The 18,245-nt window shown below is 47.1% G+C and overlaps 2 protein-coding genes across 8 annotated transcripts in view; one reads left to right on the top strand and one right to left on the bottom strand.

The window, feature by feature from the left end:
• The window catches only part of UBE3B (ubiquitin protein ligase E3B), a 60,275-nt gene extending 56,366 nt beyond the window's left edge, over positions 1-3,909 (bottom strand). For 4 of the 6 annotated variants that reach the window (XM_030821338.1, XM_030821342.1, XM_030821340.1 and 1 more), the window contains exon 1: positions 3,453-3,909. The gene's annotated coding sequence lies outside the window, so the exon portion shown is untranslated. The remainder of the gene's footprint in view (positions 1-3,452) is intronic. The other 2 variants (XM_012509987.2, XM_030821339.1) reach the window with 2 other exon arrangements.
• Positions 3,910-4,169: 260 nt separating this feature from the next.
• The window catches only part of KCTD10 (potassium channel tetramerization domain containing 10), a 28,750-nt gene continuing 14,674 nt past the window's right edge, over positions 4,170-18,245 (top strand). For both annotated transcript variants that reach the window (XM_003279652.4, XM_012509988.2), the window contains exons 1-2: positions 4,170-4,278; positions 11,796-12,009. In XM_003279652.4, the coding sequence (XP_003279700.1) occupies positions 4,276-4,278; positions 11,796-12,009 (217 nt within the window). In that variant the 5' untranslated portion in view covers positions 4,170-4,275. The remainder of the gene's footprint in view (positions 4,279-11,795; positions 12,010-18,245) is intronic.

Raw genomic sequence — 18,245 nt, 5'->3', positions numbered from 1 at the left:
CAATGCCAATGGTTTTTTTAAAAACACCACTGGGTCCTCTTTATTTAATGTCTCATCTAAATGTTATACTGTATCTCTTCAATCTTCACAGTTTAAAGGGAATATGTTGAAAATAAATCCCAAAGTTGTTGCTGAATTAAAGCTGTGATGGGAAGCAAAATAACTTAGAGGTCATGGAATGTTAAAGAGCTATTGAAAATTATATTTGACATTTTCCTTTTTTTTTTTTTTTGAGATAGTCTGTTGCTGAGGTTGGAGTGCAGCAGCATAATTTCAGCTCACTACAACCTCTGCTCCCAGGTTCAAGCGATTCTCCTGCTTCAGCCTCCCAAGTGGCTGGGATTACAGGTGTGTGCCACCACACCTTATCTCAGTTGGGATTACAGGTGTGAGCCACTGTGCCCGGCCATGTTTGACTTTTTTTTTTTTTTTTTGAGACGGAGTCTCGTTCTGTTGCCCAGGCTGGAGTGCAGTGGCGTGATGTTGGCTCACTGCAAGCTTCGCCTCCTGGGTTCATGCCATTCTCCTGCCTCAGCGTGTCTGACATTTTTAATGATATGGAAAAATGTTTATGCCTTAGAAGTGAATAAACGGCTGCCTGTGGACCAATAAGATCCCAATTACCTAAAGAAAAATGCACACACACACATACAAAACCAGCATGAACTATGCCAACATGTTACCAGTGGCTGTTTTGAGGTACTGAAACTGTGGGAAATTTTCCTTAATTGGTATTTTCTAAATTTTCCACAGCATGCACATGGTGAAGCAGCACTGCACAGTGAGGGGCACACGGGCTTTGGGAGTCACCCGGAGTTGGAGCCAGTCCCTAGCTCTGCCACATACTATAGGGAGAATGTCTAAGTCCTTTTTTTTTTTTTTAAGGCAGGGTCTCGCTCTGTCGTCCACGCTGGAGTGCAGTGGTGCAGTCATGGTTCACTGCAGCTTCTACCTCCCAGGCTCAAGCGATTCTCCCACCTCAGCTTCTCAAGTAGCTGGGACCACAGGTACACACCACCACATCTGGCTAGTTTTTAAATTTTTTGTAGAGGTGGGGTCTCGCTATGTTGCCCAGGTTGGTGGTCTCAAACTCCTGGGCTCAAGAGATCCTCCTGCCTTGGCCTCCCAGAATGTTAGGATTACAGGTGTGAGCCACCATACTTGGCCCTGAGTCTTTCCATCTTCATCTATTAATTGGCTTAGAGGTTGATAATGAGGACTAAATGTGATGATGTGTATCAGGTACCTATGGAGGTACTTGAGTGCACATTGTAGAGTGTATAGTCAATAAGTCTAACTGGTGTATTATTTTTATAAACACAAGGATTAAAAAAAAAAAAAAACTCTTCAGCAGAGGCTCCCACCTGAAAAGGTACTAAGGTTCTCTGGGTAGGAAATAATGCTGGCAGTCTGACATTTCTCACCCATTAACCTTTTTCCTATCTTAAGTGCACTAAGATTCACCAGTCCTGTCCCTTGGGCTATGAACTCCTGGCCCTGTTGTTTAGAGTGAGTAACAGATTCAAGCTCCTCAGGGCTGCAAAAGAGCAGGGCCCAAGCCACCAGCACAATGATATGCTCCCTCCATGACATGCAGACAGTGCCTCAATGGCAGACGGTCCATGGAATTAGAAGGGGAAGAGGGAACCTCTTCCCAAAAGAAAAACAAAGTTGCATGCAAACTGTACCTAAGTACTGTAAGACGATCTTAAAACTTTCACTTCTCCCAGGGGGCCTCCCAGGATAAGAAATTACTCTCATCCCCTTCCTTGAGATTATCATCCCTTCAGCAATGTTATTGGTTGATTTCTGTCCATACCACATAATAGCCTACACTTTACCATTTTTCTCATCCTTTCCTATATACCTTCTCCACCTGCAGTGTATACCTGTGTATAGTATATATATAGTGTATACCTTATATAGTTCATCAATTAATGAAACACACAATCAAGTGTTTATTAAGTACTTATTTTGCTAAATGCCATGGAGAACCAAAGAAAAGGCTGTGCACAGCAGAAAAAGTCTTGCATCAGAGAAAGCGGGCTTGGTTCTTTTTAGTACTCATTCTATCTGACATTTGGCCAAGTTACTTATCCTCTCTAGGCCTCAGTTTCCTTATGTGTAAATCGAGGGTAATAATAGTGTCTATGTCCTAGGGTTGCTGAAAGGATTAAATGCAACATTTATCCTTCTTGTACCTCAATTTAGTCATCACAACATTGTGATTAGGATTAAATGGGAAAATATTAACATGGGATATCTAAAAGCATGTAGCATGTAAGTGAGCTTTATTGTATTGTCCTTATGAAGCTTGCAATCTAGTTAGGGAAACAAGAATCATATAGGTAGAAAGATTAGAAAATAAGAGGTTGGTGATAACCAAGATCATTTAAAAAAGTAAATGAGTACCCATTATGTGTCAAGTCCTTTATAAGTGATCTCATCCAATAAGGACAGGAGTCCTATGAGAAGATCATTCATGATCTCATCTAGTCCAGTCTAGACCATTAGTATGTGGCAGAGTCAAGGCTGTAATAACTAAGAGGCAGGATTCAGACTCTTGTCTTACCTCTGTATTTCCAAAGCTGAAGCATCATAAATACCAACTGCTGACTAAGCCAAGAGGATTTTCCCTGTACAGTAGGAAAAGCTGGGCCACCAGGTTTAATGACCACCATTTGCTCTGGGCAGACGGTGTATCAGACACTGTACAGATATTTAACCAACTTATCTTTTCAACAGCTCTATCAGGTCTCGATAATCTTTTGTTTTTTTTGAGACGGAGTCTCACTTTGTTGCCCAGGCTGGAGTGCAGCGGCACGAACTCTGCTCACTGCAACCTCCGCCTCCCAGGTTCAAGTGATTCTCCTGCTTCAGCCTCCCAAGTAGCTGGGATTAAAGGCGCCCGCCACCATACCCGGCTAATTTTTGTATTTTTAGTAGAGATGGGGTTTCACCATGTTGGCCACGCTGGTCTTGAACTTCTGACCTCAGGTGATCCGCCCGCCTTGGCCTCCCAAAGTGCTAGGATTACTACAGGCGTGAGCCACCGTGGCCAGCCTCAATAATCTAATTTCTATTTAAAGAATAGGAAACAGGACTTAAAGAGACTATTCATACTAACAGCTATTATTTATTGAAAGCTACAGCCTATCTAGGTGGATGCTTTTGAATCTGAATCCATCTATATCCAAAGCAGTTATTTATTACTAAGTAAAACAAACAAGATCCAGGGTTCCCCCGTTCACACAATGGCAAAGCAAAGAGAAGTTGAGAGTGCAAGATTGCCTGTGGAGGCTAAGCTGGAGTCAAATTACGACGAAGTTTTTCTTTATTCAGAACTAGGTGTCAGGCACGGTACTAAAACGTATTCACACCCTCTGTGAAACCTGCTAATTACTCCATTTACACAGAAGGAAACTGAGGCTCAGAGAGGTGAGGGAACTCACCCAAGGTCACAGAGCGAGCGAACAGTATTCGAACTCCAGTTTAGGTGAGTCCTGGGGCCCGGCGTCTTTCCTCGGCATCAACAACCACAGGAACAAATCACCCAGCATTAGTCCGTTTATAAAGGCCTAGCGTCCCAAAAGTGAAAAGAGGTGGAAAGGGCCGCGGAGAGAGCCCCTGGAGCATACAAACCAGATCCCAGCACTTGTTCCTCCGACCTGGCCAGGCAGGGACTGTGCCCTACAGCCACCTCCCTCAAAGTCCCCAGCCCCACCACTCGGAGAACTGAAGACCCAGTTGTCACTCGCTACTCGCAGGCCGACCTTTATTCGCTGGAGGTCCCCGCACTCGGGGTCGGGGCCGCAGCTGCCACTGTCTCAGCCCAAAACACCCGAGTTCTGCCAGACCCGGGGCAGCAGCCGACGCACAACCTCCATCTTGCCCCGGGGTGTTCGCTTTCAGAACTCCGCCAGAAAGCAAGCATCCAGTTCCGGAAAATGACAGTTCCGCAGAGCTTCTTCGCCCGGGAAGGAAAACTTCCCCACACCTTGCCTCCCCTCTTGCAGCTGAAATAGCGGAGGTGGGATAAATGCCCTACCCAGCCGAGAGAAGCTGGAACCCATTCCGGCCGGGGAGGCTGGAAAGAAAACTGGCCCCTAGCCGCACAACGGACGGTTTAAGACGTTGCTCTCTGCGGGGCGGAAGTGGGGTGCGGACAGCGGAAGTTATCGCTCCGGCCCCGCCTCCGCCCCCGGCTGGCGTGAGCTGGGTGTTTCCTGCCTCTCTCAGTCCGGGTTTGGAGACTCCTGCGTCCTCCGACTTTTCATGGTAGGGAGGGCGGTGCCCACCGACTAGGGGCTGAGGGCGGCCGAGGGAGCTGGGCAGCAGCAGAGTATAAGAAGGGACAGAGAGGAGGGGGTGCGATGAGGGGCAGTCGCGATAGTGGAGAGGCATTTAGGGGATTGGCTGGGGGAAAGGCCGGGGGTGGGGGAAGGGCTTTGGGTGGAGAATTAGGGGTGGTGGTGGTGGGGAGGCTCCCTGGCAGTTAGGAATCCGGGAAGCACATTTGGACTTGGGGAGTAGATACGTGTGTGCGTGAGGAAGGGGGTGTCTCCGAATGAGTCCTGAGTGCTGGTTGGAGATGGGAGTTGGTGATTGCGAGAACAAAGAGATGTCAATTGAAAACGGACATTTGGGGGTGGAAAATGAGGATTTGGAGGATTATGAAAGAGAAGGGCAGGTTATGAGAAGGTGAGGTAGGATTCCTTGGGGCGGAGCGTTTGGGGTTTTGGAGGTTGTGGCTGGAGTCGCTGGGTTTTCAGGAAGTGGGGAAGGGGCTCCCAGGTGCGTCTGAACACACGGGCCAGTGGGGGAAAGAAATCGAGGGAGACCAGCAGGCGGATGTGCGTTCAGTGCTTGGAATTCTGGGGAGAGATGCCAGGGGCCTGAGGTTAGGATACCTGCTCCACGGAGTTCAGTGCCTCAGCTGGCGCCTGGGTATCTATCTGTAACTTCCATTGAGGCCAGAGGTGACCACGTCTAAGGAGGGGAGGATGTTTCAAGATCTGTCTCTCAGCTGTGGGGTTTGTCTGCTTGGGATCCTCAAGGGTCTGTTCCCTGAATAGCTCATTGTCCCTGGGTAAAGATGACCAAAGATTGGCCCAGATCTTCTTTCTACTTGCTTGCTTGTTTGTCACGTCCCTGGAAAGTGCAGTCTTAAGGGAAAATCAGTCCCAGTGACGCTGCTGAAGAAAAATCAGTTATCCTGTATCTGACTTTGACTAGTCTGCTCCATTTTGTGCAAAATAAGTACCAGCGGAGGGGAAGAAGGCAGCCTAAACCAGTTGTTCTCAATCTCTGGTCCCACCAGCAGCAACACCTGGTAACTTATTCAAAATGGCTGAATTTTCGAGCCCTATCACAGACTACTGAATCAGACATTCTTGGGTTGGAGCCCATCTATCTGTTTTAACAAGTCCTGCAAGGGATTAGACTAATGATTTCTTGATTTGGACTGTGTAATGAAAGGGGCATAGGAGTTGGGAGTCAGAGGGCTCTTATAGGTGTGATTCCTAGTTTTCTCCCCTAAAAAGTAGGGTTGATGATAAATATCTTTCTCACTAGAACATTGAGAGAAATAGGCCAAGAGTTTGTGTATTAAAAACAGGAAGAGAATGTCATTTGATGTAACACTTCAAATTGGCTGTAGCTGTCTTATAAGCAAATTTTGGATGTAAAATGCTGCAATTATGTGACTTAGTTTAGTTGAAATGTAACAGCAGACTTTTCTGAGTTGTAGAAATGCCCTCAGTTTGGGAAGGTTTTATAACAAGCCTCAATACAGTGTTTCTTAAACTTTGCTGTAGGAATCCCCTGAGGTGATGCTTTGCTTCACATCCCTGGCAACTCTTAGATAAAGCTGGTTAAACACCTTAGCTATGTGGCAGTAAGCCCTGGTCCCACATCCGAATCCCTCAAAGAGCTTTTTAAACACTAGTGACTGATCAGCCACCCCTCTGCATCTCTAAGATACTGATTAATTGATCTGGGGTGTAGCCCAGGCAAGCACAGGTGTGTGTGAGTTTGTTTTTGTTTTTTTGAGACAGGGTCTTGCTCTGTCGCCCAGGCTGGAGAGTGCGATGGTGTGATCTCAGCTCACTAAAGCCTCACCTTCCCTGCCTCAAGCAATCCTCCCACCACAGTCTCCCGAGTAGCTGGGACTACAGGTGTGTGCCACCATGACTGGTTAATTTTTTTGATTTTTTTTTGTGGAGATTAGGTCTTATGTTGCTCAGGCTGGTCTCGAATTCCTGGGCTCAAGCAGTCCTCCTGCCTCAGCCTCCCAAAGTGCTGGGATTATGGGTGTGAGCCACTGTGCCTGGTCTAGCATCATGTTTTTTAAGCACATCCAGGTGATTCTAGTAGTCAGGGTTGGGAACCACTGATCCCAAAGTTTGAGAGGCCCAAAGGAAACTACACAAAGGACTAGGTGCCAAATACTTTAGCATTCATTCTCTGAGGGTTTTGAAGATTATGGCTTTAACACTCCATTTTACAAGTTAGAAAACTGAGACTTGGGTTAAATTGCTTGAATTTCACGAAGGAAATGGTGGAACTGGATTGCAATCCAGGTTTGCCAAGACTATCCAGTTTTCCTTAACACACACACAGGCACACAAGACTTCTACAGAGAAGCATATAGAAAATGTGGGGTCAGGGATTTGGTGCGTTTTTTCCTACTGTACTTGCCTGAGCCTCCTTTCTAGTCGATGATTTTCCCCCTTCAGCTGATTTTTGTATTTTCATGCATGCATACAGTTGCTTCCTCCCTGTGGCTCTGAAGCTGTGAAGCCGGGGCTGGCTTTGGTTTATGGTGTTTTGGTTTGTTTTTATGTGTCAGGTCAGGAATTCACTGGGCCAAGACTGTGGAGTTAATGGTAGCTTAAATAAGGGGTACAGTGCTTTTTAGAATAGTGGGCTGTAATCTTGATGGGCTTTAAAATCTGCTGGGGGAGTTTTAAAAATTCTGTTGCCTAGTTCACATCCCAGACCAATTACATCAGAATTTTCATGGTAGGACCTAGGTGTCAGGAGTTTTGAGCTCCCAGCTGATTTCGATTGTCACCAACTGGAGAGCCACTGTTTAGAATCAGCAACATTATATTCAGGTGAGATGGAGAGAAGAGAGACTGACCATTTAACTGGAATAAACTTCTGATTGAATCAGATCCCTAGCCAGTATCTCAAGTATTCATTGCCTCTCTGTTTCATGTAACCAATTTTGCTGTCTCCTGCCTCACCTCCCCAGCTTCATTAGTAATGAAATCAAACCTTTGAAACAAGTCAAAAAGCAGGATCCTGGCCAGGCATGGTGGCTCATGCCTGTAATCTCAGCACTTTGGGAGGCCGAGGCAGATGGATCACTTGAGGTCGGGAGTTCAAGACCAGCCTGACCAACATGGAGAAATCCCATCTGTACTAAAAATACAAAATATTAGCCGGGTGCAGTGGCTCACGCCTGTAATCCCAGCACTTTGGGAGGCCGAGGCAGAAGGATCACCTGAGGTAAGGAGTTCAAGACCAGCCTGACCAACATGGTGAAACCCCATCTCTACTAAAAATAAAAAATTAGCCAGGTGTGGTGGTGCATGCCTGTAATCCCAGCTACTCGGGTGGCTGAGGCAGGAGAATTGCTTGAACCTGGGAGGCAGACGTTGCGGTGAGCTTAGATTGTGCTGTTGTACTGTAGCCTGAGCAATAAGAGCAAAACTCCATCTCAAAAAAAAGCAGGATTCCAGTAGCAACAGCGGGGAGAGTCCTCCCTAGAGAGGTTTGCTGTGGGGGGGGCGGGGGGGGGGCGGTTTCTGGTCCACTGCCTCGTGTCCTCAGTTCACTGTAACTTGGGCTCAAGGACATGAATGCTGCCAAAACTGTTCCCCCAAGGGCCTTGCCTACTATTAGGTTGACTGACCTTTGGAGTGGGGTGGGCTCTGAAAAGGTTCAGAGCTTTTGTTGCCTAATCTGGAGTCTCATTCTAGATCAGGATGGCTCCTGCCTTTATTTCTTAGTCATGCTGTCTGCCATTAGAGCTGGAAACAGTTTCCAAAGAGAAGATAGTTTGAGACTTCGGGAGCATTCTCAAGTCATCATAATTTGAGTGTTTGGAGTGTTTACTCAGAGCTAGGGAGCCCTGTGAGGGAGGTGAGGCTGTTGGCCCTGGACACAGCTACTAAGTGGTAGGGCTGGGGCCTTACGCACAGGTCTAACTCCAAACCCTTAGCCACACTTCACCTCACAACTATTTTCAGGGTTTTTTGTACTTTTTAAAGAAGGGAGGTGAGGCTGGCCTTTCTCAGCTTATATATCACAGCTCTCAATCTACTAGGTGCGATGGTCTCTGGGCCAGCCACCACTTGCCCATGTCCTTCACTGGCCCCGTCACTGACTCAACTCCTAGCTTGAGAGTGACTGACCCTGTCGGGGCTGTGGCATCCAAATCCGCAAAATGGAAATAACTATAGCGGTCTTCCAGCATTGTTTGGATTTGTAAAAGGCACGTGGTGGTAGAAATGAAGTGGTCAAGGGACATCAAGGGCCTTTCTGGAGCCAAGGAAATGTTCCAAGACAGCTTGATTGGTGTGGGGGCTACACAGGTGCAAGTATTGACCAAAACACATCAAACTGTGTACTTAAAGTATATTTCATTATGTGCAAATTATCTTTAAAAAGGTATTGGAAAGCCAGAAAAGGTACAGTCATGCACACATAATGACAGTTTGGTTAGTGACAGACTGCATATACAACAGTCCCTTAAGATTATAATGGAACTGGAAAATTCCTATAGCCTAGTGATAGTGTAGCTGTCGTTTCAGTTGTAGCACAACATGTTACGCGTTCATGGTGATGCTGATGTAAACAGAACTACTTTGCTGCCAGTTGTATAAGTCTAGCACACACAATTATGTACAGTACATAATAGTCGATAATAGTAATAAACTTGCTGTATCACTGGTTAATGTATTTACTATTATGGTTATTTTAGAATATACTCCTACTTTTTTTTTTTTTTAAGTGAAAACTGTAAAACAGCCTCAGGCAGGTGCTTCTGGAGGTATTCCAGAAGAAGGGATTGTTATGGGAGATGACAGTTCCGTGGTTGTTACTGTCCCTGAAGACCTTCTAGTGGGACAGGATGTGGAGGACAGTGATACTGATAATCCTGACCCTGTGTAAGCTAGGCTAATGTGTGTGTATTTTGTAGTTTTGGATAAAAAAGTTTAAAAAGTAAAAAAAAAAAAAGAAAAAGAAAACTTATAGAATAAGGATATAAAGAAAGAAAATATTTTTGTACAGCTGTACAATATGTTTTTTAAGCTATGTTACTACAAAAGGGTCCAAAAGTTAAAAAAATTAAAAAGTTTTTAAAGTAAAAAGTTATAGTAAGCAAAGGTTAATTTTTTATGGAAAGAAAAATATTTTAAATAAACGTAGTGTGGCCTCCCTGTGCGATGCTGATAAAGCTACAGTAGTGTACAGTAATGTCCTAGGTCTTCACATTTACTCACCACTCGCTCACCCGGAGCAATTTCCAGGCCTACACACTCCATTCATGGTAAGTGTCCTATACAAGTATGCCATTAGAAAAAATCCTTCATATCACATATTTACTGTACTTTGACTTTACATAAAGTATACTTTATGTACTTTTTTGTCTGTTTCATGGTAGGCACCTTCCAAAATGCTAGATCATTTCCCATAACAAACATTATATAAAATTAGATCCGAAAGGGGTGCTTAAAAAATATTTGCATTTTGGGGCAAATTTCCTCAACACACACCCTCACCCATGACCGTAAGCCTTTTTTTTTAACCCCCCTTCGAAGTCTTCACAGTTTTTGGAAACTTTTATTTCCGTAAGCTACTCCTGTCATCCCAGGGACAAAGGATTTTTCTGAGGGAGGTGGCTGGTCATAACTGTTAGTGTGAAGTCTCTGGGGACTGATTTCAGAGGACAGCTAGAAGGGAGGGGTAACTGCTTCCTCTGGACATCTTTTGTGTTTGGCATCGGGCAGCAAAGACTCCAGGTGAGCTAAGCCTGAGCTTTTGAAAACGTACTTTCTTATGACTTTTCTTGATGAAAAAGGAACTGTTTATTGAGAAAACATTTCTTTCCAGGAGGCCGTTCTTTCTCTGTTTCACTCTGCAAGGCCCTGACATGGCAGGTGTTATCCAGGTCACTGTTGGGTGCCATGGAGTTGGGGAGAGTTGGCCAGAAGAGTTGGATAACCTTGAATTGAATATTGTCCGTGACTGTCGCGTTGCCTCTGCTGTTGCAAGCTGCCACCCTTTACTCCCCGTCCCATTTACAAAAATAATGCTTGTGTTTTACCAGTTATAATCGTAGTACCCATTTATTATAGAAAATCTGGAAAAGCTAGACAATTCTTTTTCAGTTTCAGGGAATAGTTCAAACAAGTTATGTGCTGTCAGTGCCCTGCAGCCAAAAACCACAAGGAGCATACCTGTAGTCAAGCAAAGTTGGGTTTATTCCTTGTTGCACTGGGGGAGCACTGTGGGACATCTCAGAGAAGGGCTGTGGGCTTGTGTTGGGTAATTTGAGAGAGAGTTCATAGAAGTGGGGCTTTGCTCTGTGTTGGATGCTGCTGGTAAGCAGGGCTAATTCTGTGATTGGGTCTCAGTGATTCCTGACTTGAAAGCAGGAAGAATGGAAGGAGGCTAAACCTCTCATTGGTAAAGCAGCAGCTGTAACTCGTATTAGCCAGGATAGGGGATCTTTGGTCATTTTTGTATTTTGGATAATGTTTATGTTTTTGTCTGTGTCCAGACATGATGACTGGTCCTGTTTTTGTCTTGTCGAAAGGTCACAGAGTGGCCTTGTCTGATGGTGATGTGCTGTGAAAAACTGTTGATGTTCAATGGGAATGGTAAGGCCAGCCATGGGGGCCTACCCCAGATTCAGCAAAGATTCTGCTCACCCTTGCACATCTCCACCTCTACAATTTTACCTGTTCATTTCAGACATGTTTTCTCTGAGTACACGTGTGCTGGATACCAGTCTCACTTTCCAGGCCTGCGTAAATCAGCCACTGTATCCATTTCTTTGAGATGTACAGAGAGTCGGCCATGCTATCAGGGAGATGGTAGTGGGATCTTGCTCTTTTGGGCAGCACTAGTCTAGGAGGTCTAATTTTGCAATAACTTGGTTCCAAAAGTTTCCATGTCTGTTGTTTAGTCCTCAGAAACACCTTCTCCCCACAGGAAGTGATAGGAGTGCGAGCTGGAATCCCATTCACCTTCATAAAGCTTATTTCATCTGTGATGCAGCGAAAGATGACACTTAGCTAGCTATTGAGTGGTACATGGCAGTAAGGAAATGTAAAGAGACCTGGGCAGTGCTTTAGGCTGTTTTAGGGTGCAGCCAGGGTGTTCATGTATACAGGTGCTAGGCAGAAAGGAAGTGCTTATAACACAAGAGTTAGTGGCACACTTATGCCTGCAGGGTCGATAGGCAAGGTCAGTGTATGAGGCTATCTGGGTGGGTTTTGGGACAAACTAGGGGATGCATGGCCCTCTCTAGGGGGCACCCAATACCCCAGCTCCCACCAGTTGTTCCCCTGCTAGCCCAGTTGGCCTCTGATTTTAAGAGAAGCCAGAAGTCCAGATTTTTCTGTGAGCTCTCCTTAGTTGTCCGCATTGGAAGCAAACTTGTAAATGCTGTGTATGCGTGGCCCAAGCAAAACACATCTGGAGGCCAGATTGAATCCACAGGCTGAAAGCAGTCAACCAGGCCTGATGTCATGACCCTGTGTCCTCTCCACTGGCAGGAAGAGATGTCAGGAGAAAGTGTGGTGAGCTCAGCGGTGCCAGCGGCTGCTACCCGCACCACTTCCTTCAAGGGCACGAGCCCCAGCTCCAAATACGTGAAGCTGAATGTGGGTGGAGCCCTCTACTATACCACCATGCAGACGCTGACCAAGCAGGACACCATGCTGAAGGCCATGTTCAGCGGGCGCATGGAAGTGCTCACCGACAGTGAAGGTAAGCTCACCCGCCACATGCTTGCCTCTGGCCATGTGTTATGTGGTCAAGGAGGGCTTCCCTGAAGAAGTGACATTTAAGTCGAGACCTGAAGATGTGTAGGAGGCAGTTGTCAGGGACTCCCACCATCTTGACTTGGTTGTTGATTTGCTATGTTACTTTGAGAAAGTCACCTTCCTCACCCAGGCCTTAGCTTGCTTATCTTTGCCATGCTTCTGTGACTTCAGAGTGAAACTCAAGCCTGGGAGAGAGAGAGTTGTCTTCCCTGGACCCTTGTTCTCCCAAGATGGGGTCTTGACAAAGACTTGCCAACCTGGGTTTGAGTCCCATCTCCCCATTTAGTATCTGGTGATCCTAACCAAGTGGCCGAATCTTTTGGTCTCATTTTCTTCCTCTGGTGAAATGGGCATGACAGTACCCCCCCCTCCCCCGCCATGGGGCCATTGGCACATAGTCAGTATTCAGTGCATGTGTGTATATGTGTGTGTGTAGATAGATAGATATATACACACACACACACACACACACACGTTTTTCTTTTTCTTGTGGAAAGTCATGTTAGTAAAAGGCAAAGAATCGGCTGGGCACGGTGGCTCACGCCTGTAATCCCAGCACTTTGGGAGGCTGAGGCGGGCGGATCACGAGGTCAGGAGATCAAGACCATCCTGGCTAACACGGTGAAACCCCATCTCTACTAAAAATACAAAAAATTAGCTGGGCGTAGTGGTGGGCGCCTGTAGTCCCAGCTACTCGGGAGACTGAGGCAGGAGAATGGCGTGAACCCGGGAGGTGGAGCTTGCAGTGAGCTGAGATCGCGCCACTGCACTCCAGCCTGGGTGACAGAGCGAGACTCTGTCTCAAAAAAACAAAAACAAAAAAAAGCAAAGAATCGTTGAGAGGGGCGTTATAACTACTTCCTACTCGCCTGGAATGATCAAAGAGCCCCTGACAACGGGGCTCCATCCTTACCTGGCTGGGTTTATGGGCAGGTCACATGAGGTTTAAAAATAGCTCCATCCTTCATTCCTTGGCCTGAGATTGCTTAAGACCAGGCCAGGGCACAGCCTGGCTTGATCTTGACCCCGCCTTCCTGTTTCTGAGACTGGTCTCCTGTGCTGCTGCCCCACCTTTCCAGGGACATTGACTTGGGAGGGTGGGTGAGTTTTCACAAAAGCGGGTGGGAATGGGGGACCTAAGCCTGGTGTCCCACAGTTCACTCTCTGATCCTAAGAAGGCTGAAGCTTGGGCTGCCCACTGGTGAGGACATTTCTCTCTGTGTCCTGGGGAAGGCCAGGGTGTGGGGCTGGAGGTTCTGCTTCCTGTGAACTCTGGTTTCTGTTCAGGCAGCAGCGAACTGAGGTTGGAGCCCCAAAGCTGCCGTCTCACACTTAGCTTTTTATGAGTGGGAGGATCCCCTTTGCTGTGCCACACCCCGCATGCCCCGAGAGCATCTGTGGAAATCAAGACAATAGCACCCCCGCTGCTGGAGGAAGCAGGCGTTATCTGAGAACCAGGATTGTTGTAGTTTTTCTCATACCCTACCCAGTCTCTGGAGGGGCTCAGGAAAGGCTGCTGAGTTGCCTCGAAAGCTGAGTGAATGCCTCTTCTCAAAAGGCCTCGCCTTGGTGGCCTGATGCCATATCAAAAAAGAAACGGACTCCTCAGTCCCCCTGTCCCCGACTGGACAGAGCATACACGTGGTACTGGCAGGACTGCTCACCTTCTAAATCCCTGCTATGAGATGTTTTTCGCCTGCTGCTGCCTGGAAAACACAGGTTCTCGGGGGACACAGTGTCATTTTGACACTGCAAACTGTGACTTGTTTCATGTCACTGGAGCTCAGCCCCTGCTTCATATCATTATGAAAAGCTCATGGTATGGCATTTTATGGGGCTTTTTTTTTTTTTTTTTTTTTTTTTTTTTTGGAGACAGGGTCTTTCTCTGTCACCCAGGCTGAAGTGCACTAGTGCCATCATAGGTCACTGCAGCCTCCATCTCCTGGGCTCAAGCAATCCTCCCACCTCAGCCTCCTGTGTAGCTGGGAATACAGGCATGCACCACTAAACCCAGCTAATTGTTTAGAATTTTTTGTGGAGATGGGGCCTCACTATGTTGCCCAGGCTGGCCTCGAACTCCTGGGCTCAAGCCATCCTCTCACCTCAGCCTCCCAAAGTGCTGGGATTACAGGCGTGAGCCACGTGCCTGGCCATTTAATCCTCACCATAACCCTTCGAGGGGTGGATACTGTTGTTACCATTCCAAGTGAGGAGTCCCCATCTCAGAGGTGAAATGCTTTTTCAAAAGCTGATGAGACTAGAAAAGGTGAAGCTGCTGAACCCAGGACTTGCTGGCTCTTACTGCCTGCTGTCCATGGCCAGATGTGGGCCTGGTCCCAGGCCAGATCATTTGAGTGTGGCATCCTTATGGTTTAACTGCTGGCTTTGTGCTAAAGCCCTCTGGTGGGGGCCCTCGTGAAGGCCTGGGCTGGTAGGCTGGGTATCTGGCCTTCCAGCTGTTGTCTGTGTCTGGCAGAGCGATCCTGTTGGTCCTTGGAGAGAGCACTGCATAGCCTGACCCATGGCCTGCATGTTGCCTCAAATGCACCCTTGGGTCTACAAATTGGGATAGACTCCCTGCATCTTGGAGCTCTACCCTGGCCTACAGGCTGGAAGCCTGTCAGCTGCGATGAAGTTTGCTACAAATAGGCAGAAATGCCAAGTGCAGCTCAGCCAGGCAGTGAATCCAGCAGTACAGCTTGCTGGTTAAAGGACAGGGGCTTTGAAGGTCCTGAACAGGGGATGTGTCATGTTGCCCAAGAAAGTGATTGCTTCAGGAGAGGGGACCTGGCATCTAGCATGGGGGGAATAGTCTCCTTTTTGCTCTGGGCCCTTCTACCTGTTTGAGTTTTGTACTGTGTGCAAGTAACTCCTAAACCAAGAAGAACTTGGATGTTGATGTTAGTCAGGCCTGGGTTCAAGACCTGGCTCTGCTGCATGTCACAGTCACAGCCGACATTTATGGAGCTCTGTCTACATGTTGTGCTAATTTTGGCCTATTTGCCATTTACTGGTCATGTGACATTGGACAAGTGGCTTTTTCTCTGAACCTCTTTCCTCCTTCCCCAGTTGTGAATGATAATACTTTGCAGAGTTGGGGATTGAGTGAGGACATGAGAAAGCACTTGCCACAGGGCCTGAGATGTTGGGAGAACTCAGTAAATGGGAACTGTCAATTATGGCTTTTGTTCTGAGTGTAAATGTTGGGAGGATGAGTGTTGCTGAGGGGCTATAGAGAAGCAGGTCTTAGCAGCATGTCGGGAGAGGCTGCCTGCCTTGGCCTTCAGGGATGAGTGTGCTGCAGTTCTACACTACCCCCCATGGGATGGCTTTTCTAAGAAGACAAGGACACTGCGGCAGTGAGCATGCCCTTTCCAGACTCTTCCCGGAAAGGTTCAGTTCCCACAATGCTAGAATTTTCACCTGACTCCTTGTCAGCATCACCATTGGTCCACGGATGTAGGTAGCACCTTTCACAATGCATTCTGTTCAGCATTTGCCTGTAGTGGTCTGTTTCATCCCTGTTGCTTCGTACAATACTTCCCCCTGTTGTATGTTTTCTGATGTCTTGCTAATGTATTTTGGAATTAGTGCGTACACTAGATTGAAGAGTCATTCATTTTGTGATTGCACATTCCCCTAGAAAACTGGGAAGTCCAGTCTGATCCATGGGAAAACTGCAGTTCCTGGGGGTTTCCCTGAGATCTCCAGCCCTTCTGCCTTCCATGACAATGCTCTTTGGTAAAATTCTGAAGTACCTGAGAGCTTTTAAATTGTGAATAATACAACAAACTCACCTGTGCCACCAGGCTCAGCCCAGGCACATAAAGTATGACCTGTACCTGTGGGGCCCCTCTGTGCCTTCTCTGTTTGTCCCTCTCCCTTCCAAAGGTAAGCATTTGGGGTCACCAGGTGGATCTCAAGCTTGGCTACAGAGGGAGTCACCTGAGGAGGTCAGTACTGGTGCCTGGGTCCCAGCCAGGGTGTGGCCTGGGCAGTAGGACTTTGAAGAGCTCTCTGGGTGATTCTAGTGTGCAACCAGCATTGAGAACCACAGGTGTCCATCTTTCCAGGTATTACTCTTACTATAGCTGTGCGTGTCCCTAAACAAGGCACTGTTGGTGTGTTTTTAAACGTGACGTAAATGGTGCTGTACAGTTTGTATCTGTTTTGCTTTTGCTTACGTAGCATTATGCTTGTGAGATCAATCCACAACTAAATAGCTCTCGTTGAGACATTTCCCGGTGGTAGAGTGTCCATTCTAGAAGCATACAGCCGCTGCCGAAGCCATATTCTGTTGATGATCGTGTAGAAGGTTTGCGGTGTTCACTGTTAGGAAAGTGCACATCCTTGAACACTTCCCCGGTGCGTCGGAGTTTCTCTGTGCAATGCTGCCCAGCCTTTGCCACATCATGGGGCACGCAGACAATCATATTTTCACTTTGGCAAATGAGGGGGCTCCGGACTCCCTAGACCCCACCCAGCCATCTCAAGGGCTATGGCTTTAAGATCTTACCCACTGTTGGGAGCTCAGCCCTAGAGTTTATTCTCAGGAGGGGAATTGGGACAGCATCTTCTACTTCCTTAGATATTGCAGGAGTCCCTTCTGGAGTGGTTATGGCAACTTCTACTCCCCGCAGAAGTCTGGATTTTTGCCAACCCTTGGCACTGTCCAACCTTTTAATTATTGCAAATCTGGTGAGTGTGATATGGTACCTTGTTTTATTCAGTATTTCCTAATGTCTGGTACGTTGAGCATGTTTTTATGTGTATTGGTCTTTTGAGTTTAATCTTTTAACTGCTTGATTGCATCTTACTTACACATTTGCCTCTTGCAGAAGTTCATATACTGGATCCTATTTCTTTGGGGTCCAATGCTGCAAATATCTTCTCCCAGTCTGACTTGTCTGAGCTTTTTTAATGGGGCTTTTGGATACCTCAGAGTTTAAATCGCTTTTTTACACTTAGGTCCTTGATCTGCCTCAGTGATGCCCAAACCAATGGATGATTTTTGGGGATATTTAGCAATGTCCAGAGACATTTTTGGTTGTCCCATCTTGGGGATGGTGGTGCTCCTGGCATTGAGTGAGTAGAGGCCAGGGATGCAACTAAATACCCTATAATGTACGGGGCAGCCTCTCACAACTAAGAATTATCTGGTCCAAAATGTCAAAGTGCTCAGGTTGGAGACCCTGCCCTAGGGATTCTGATCAAGAATGAGGCAGGTTCCTAGAATCTGAATTTTTCACAAGTACCTTGGGTGGTATTTATGATCGGGGTGTTTGGGAACCACAAAAATATAGAGTATAAATACCTTAGGATGGCAAAGAGAGGTCAGTGAAGGTTTTCTGGAGGCGGCGGGAGAGGGGAAAGGAGAGGTCAGACATCCAGGGAGAGAGGAAGCACATGGTATGCTCACGGGGCGGGGAGGAGGGGAACCTAGTGGCCCAATCCTCCTGACCCCCAGAGCAGCCTTCTCCTCCCTTGGGTCCCTGAAAGCAACACCAACTCTGTCCTGGGGGCTGGAACTTGCTGCCTCTGGATGCTGCTGCTCTGCTTCCAGCAATAATGATGAGAGATGAGATTGTCAAAGACCCACAGCTGCTTTTGAGTGCTGTCAGTAGACCCAGCATGGTGCTATGTGCCTTCTGTACGTTCTTTCATCATATTTTTATGTCAACCCTGTGAGATCGTTTGTAGAAGAGAAAACTGCTAGACAGAGGTTAATTGAAGCACCATTGTCATCCAGCAAGAACGTATCAGAGCTGGGTTTCCGACACTTAACTGCTGTTCTGTGCTGAGGACGTCCTGGAGCCCAAGTCCAGTGCTGCCCAGTGTGGTCCCAGTCAGTTCTCTCCAGCCTTGCCAATGGGTCTGGGATCCCAGGCTGCCCTGACTTTGGACAGCTTTCCTAAATAGCCCTCGTGCCCCGTGGCAGCAGGAGAGAGACCCCCCACATGCAAGGAGCTGCTTGACTTCCATTTGCCTTTCTACGTGCTAGGCATTTGAGCTGACTTTCAAAGGGATCACTTCCTGCTTTGAAAGCAACCACAGTATCTTAAAGTCAAAACGCTGATGGAAACCTCCTGGAGAGTGTGCCTGGCTCCCTTGCCCTTATTTGTCCAAAGTATGATTCTTTCGCCACAAGCATTTCCTGACAGCATTCTTGAGCCGGAGCCC

The sequence above is a fragment of the Nomascus leucogenys genome, chromosome 10 (genome assembly GCF_006542625.1).
Source record: "Nomascus leucogenys isolate Asia chromosome 10, Asia_NLE_v1, whole genome shotgun sequence".
In the NCBI taxonomy this organism is placed as follows: Eukaryota; Metazoa; Chordata; class Mammalia; order Primates; family Hylobatidae; genus Nomascus; species Nomascus leucogenys.
This window is presented reverse-complemented; position numbering and strand designations above follow the sequence as displayed.